Genomic DNA, 4,148 nt, shown 5'->3' on the forward strand with positions numbered 1-4,148 from the left:
GTTCTATCCAATTAGTAGGTGTTTTATCGTAGACATTACTCAATTCCACTACAACGTGTACAACAATTCCTATAGAGATTGAAGAGAAAACTAAAGTAACCATTTTAATTGAAAGATCAAGGAACAACAAAACATCCAGATTGCACAGAACATGTCTACTTGCAACAACAAAAAAAAAAAAAACTCAAATTATCCTTAAGGCAGGATGATATAGTTAAATAAAATACCGTAATTCACTAACTATGGTGGCGCTTGCGCTTGAATGGAGCAAGTGGTCCGTCAGGAAAGCTATAAATACCAGGTACAGGTTTGCTTAAGTGGTCATCTCCATCTTGGGCTACTGAAAGATATTCTTTGTAATATACCCTTTTCTCGTCAAGATATATATGATTAGGCATACATACTGGTATCTCACTAGGTTCCATAAAAAAGCAGACGCGAGCACGAACACCAAAGAAGAGTGCTCTACCTCCCAAGTTGTTGACTTGAACACATTTGTTATTGTTGGCATCAATTCGATGAACAACAAGCATGTCCTTGATATTGTGTGTTGTTCTTGCAACAATGAATACTTGTCCATCTGTTGATTCCGCGAGTAATATGAGCCAAGGTTCAATTTGGAGTGATCTGTAGTAGAGAGACGGTGATTTCATAACCAATTGCACGATGGGGACATCGATAGCATTTGTGTCCCAAATCACAATAGTGCCAGCCAAGTCCAAGGCATAAAGCTGACCGTTTTTGCAGCAAGTAATCGAATACCACTGAAGTGCAGGTTTGTAATTGTCTATTTCAGTGAAAACATCCTTTCCAGGTCTCCAAAAAGCCAATCCTGTTGATGAATATTCTGCATAACGGAGAATCAAGGCGTAATTTGAAGCAAAAGAAGGGGAGAATGACAAAACAGCCTCGACAATTAAGTCCCTTTCTTCGCATTCAGAGAGAGTGCATGCATGGGGTAAACTCATGCGGGCACCAGAAAATGGATGGAACAGACAAGTGTCTCCATGCCAGTTAATCCTGAATAACCAACCTTTGGATGCAAAATAACGTTGTTTAAAATAATAACGATAGCGACCACGACCACCAGAACGTGTTGGTGGTGGACGATGGTGCAAGTGATGCATGGCGACATTTGAGAGGGGTACAACTTTGCGAGCATATACTATACAAGAAAGTTGACTAATTCCGGTGAATTTCTCCTTAGGGGAAGCGGATCTCCAACCGGAACAAACTCCCCTAAACGCAACAAAATCTTCGATCAATTTTAATTTTTCAGAGATTAGAACTAAAATCTCCAATGGAGCATCTGACCAATTACCCATCTTACTGTTTCTTTTTCTTAAAATAATAATAATAAAAAAAAAGTCCACTGTATTCCTATTTATAGAAGTAGATGATTTTGAAGAGTTAAAAGGAATTTTTGTGGAGTTAGAAGTCTACTTAATTTTAGGATGATCTAGTGAAGTAGATGATTTTGAAGAGTCAAAAGGAGTTTTTGTGGAGTTAGAAGTCTACTTGATTTTAGGATGATCAACTAGAGTTGTAAATACACATGGATTCACTCACACTTGCATTGAGAGCAAAAGCCAAAACATAATCAATTAAATAGTGTTTATATATGAGAGAGTTCTGACTCACGATTCAAATACTATCAATATATAGAAAAACGGATTGAAGAACTTGTTCCTTAAGATTATGTTATCCAATTTTTGAGTCGGTTTCAAGTTGTAAATTGTAATTTACTATTTTTTAGTTAACATGTATTTTATTAATTTAATTACTTAATCATGATAAAAAAATATTAGCTCGGTATTTACCTAGTTCAACTTAGGGGCAACTTGAAGTTTGGTTCTACGGTTAATAGGAATTTATATGCATGTGGTGGTGTGGATATCTACTTGTTTAACTTTATCCATATTTAAGTGTCTATATGTGCACATTTAAAGTTGGAGCATATATATATATATATATATATATATATCATTGGACATTTTTTTGTTTCATAAAATAAAAATTGATATTTCCCCATGAGTAGCCGAACAAATGAGAGGTTGTCGATGAAGGGGTCAAAGGTATACAAATCAAGAAGCTGTCATCAATTTGACGTGACATTTTTACAAGTAGCCTCCTTTTATAGCCTTATACATATTAAAAAGTTGTTATCGAATAAAAAGAACATTTTGCATAAGTTATATGGCAATTCAATCGCCACATATCTTTTTTAATCTTTATTGGATCTGGTAATATATTTTACTTTATTTTTCAACGGTAATCAATTTTTTCGGACAACAAATTAACTCTTATCATAATGATTCCTATGATCTTTAAATACATCAATAAAAATACTACGACATAAAGACACGTATTTTTCTTATTTGAGCGTGAAAAACATTAAGTACATTATAATAAAGTTTGAAGACAAAAAATGAAGCATTTGAATTTTTTTAAAAGTCATATTTGTATCCAAAAGGTGATTCTCTCTATGATTTGTTAATTTTAGGAATTTTGAATATCACCAGATAATTTACTATTTTGATTTTGATATTTTTTTTATTTTACAAATAATTCATTTAAAGTTGAAACAAATAACGTAAATCTCTATATCCTTCTCATGAAAATCTTCAAAATATACATACAAGCAAATTGGCCTTTTTATGGAATATGAATAAATTATCTGTTTAAACAAATTATAAATTAGTAGCATTGTAATTACAGCAAAAATTTGACCAAACACTTGAATTACTTTCTGCAGCTTCTGTTGCACCACCATTGTTGCTTCTAGCAGCTACAGTCCATTCTGCTATAAGTGCAGCCATTAGAGAAGCCAGGAAACAGCTAAAAAGTTGGGACAAGCTCGATGAGTCTGCTTCAAAATTCTATCTGGATGTACCTGCTATAATGCCGGCCTAGACTACGTGGAGAAATACTTGAAAACTTTGATTCATTTCGATTCAGAGAGTGTCCGTTGCCTGGATTTTAAGAAAACATGCTCCAACATTCCATAATTCGCATTCTTGTTATGGTACGAGGGACGTGTATTGTGATGCCCCGGGTTAAGGGTCTCCTCGGCAGACAGTAAGCTAGATTGATGGCCTGGATTTTATGTAAAGGTGCTCTAATGTCTTGGATGAAGCTAAATAATTACTACATTGTATTACTTCATACTAGTTATTTGCAGTATTATGTTGTATATTGATAGAAATTTGAACCAATTTAACTTTGTTATGAATATGTGAATAAAGACTATATACTATATAACCTATTATCCGTAACAGTAAAAATGTTTAATTATTTCATTAGCTTCATATCAAAATTACGCGTTTGGCACGGACATACCTATCTAGTACTACTTTAGAAAAGGCTTAGTTTCCACATGTTAGCTTGTCATTCATTTTAGAACCAAGGACAAGTTAGTCATTACACGTACAAGCAGAGTTCTTGATTACGTGGCTCATGTTTCATCAGCCAACAAATATTTACTCCCTCTGTTTCAAAATGAATGACCTACTTTCCTTTTTAGTCAGTTTAAAAAAGAATGACCTCTTTTCATTTTTAACAACTTTTTACTTTTAACTTTCCACGTGGCATGCTTAAAACCACAGGATTAAAGTATCTTTTATTTAAGACCACAAAATTTAAAAGTATACTTTATTTTTTTAAACTCTGTGCAAAGTCAAATCAGGTCATTCTTTTTAAAAACGAGGGAGTATTAATTAGTTAGTTAATTCACACTTGTCTCACAGGTCAGTTCATTTTCTTATGGGCCGGAATTCTTTCTGTATATAAGTACCTTGACATGTAGATCTACTTGATGTTACATTTTGTTAATCAAAATGCTTGATCTGTGTTCAATTTAATACTCTCTGGATATGAATTAGTTGTTGTCATCCCAAAAAGATTGGTTTTTTATCTGGTTTCATACTACTACTACTACACAACAACAACATACACAGTATTATCAAATAATGGGATCTTGGAGGGTAAAGTGTACTCAGATGATACCTCAACCAAAAAGATTTTTATTGGTTTCATACTGGCGTTTAAAATTTAACAATAGACAATAAAAACTGGATCTTTTAATATGGGTGTGTAGGGACTTAGCTATTTCCTGGTTCATCTTTCTGTAATGGAATTTGGTTGTAGCT

General features: G+C 33.4%; 1 protein-coding gene across 1 annotated transcript; it reads right to left on the bottom strand.

The window, feature by feature from the left end:
• Window positions 1-236: 236 nt before the first annotated feature.
• LOC107846094 (putative F-box/kelch-repeat protein At5g24040) lies at window positions 237-1,325 on the bottom strand. Its single transcript, XM_016690569.1, has one exon. The coding sequence runs from the start codon at window positions 1,323-1,325 to the stop codon at window positions 237-239; it is 1,089 nt and encodes a 362-aa protein (XP_016546055.1).
• Between the last annotated feature and the right edge of the window lie 2,823 nt (window positions 1,326-4,148).

The sequence above is a fragment of the Capsicum annuum genome, chromosome 11, assembly GCF_002878395.1.
Source record: "Capsicum annuum cultivar UCD-10X-F1 chromosome 11, UCD10Xv1.1, whole genome shotgun sequence".
NCBI lineage: Eukaryota > Viridiplantae > Streptophyta > Magnoliopsida > Solanales > Solanaceae > Capsicum > Capsicum annuum.

Excerpts from the sequence above, each read along its gene's own strand:
- LOC107846094 (XM_016690569.1), bottom strand. The coding sequence starts at position 1,325 with ATGGGTAATTGGTCAGATGCTCCATTGGAGATTTTAGTTCTAATCTCT.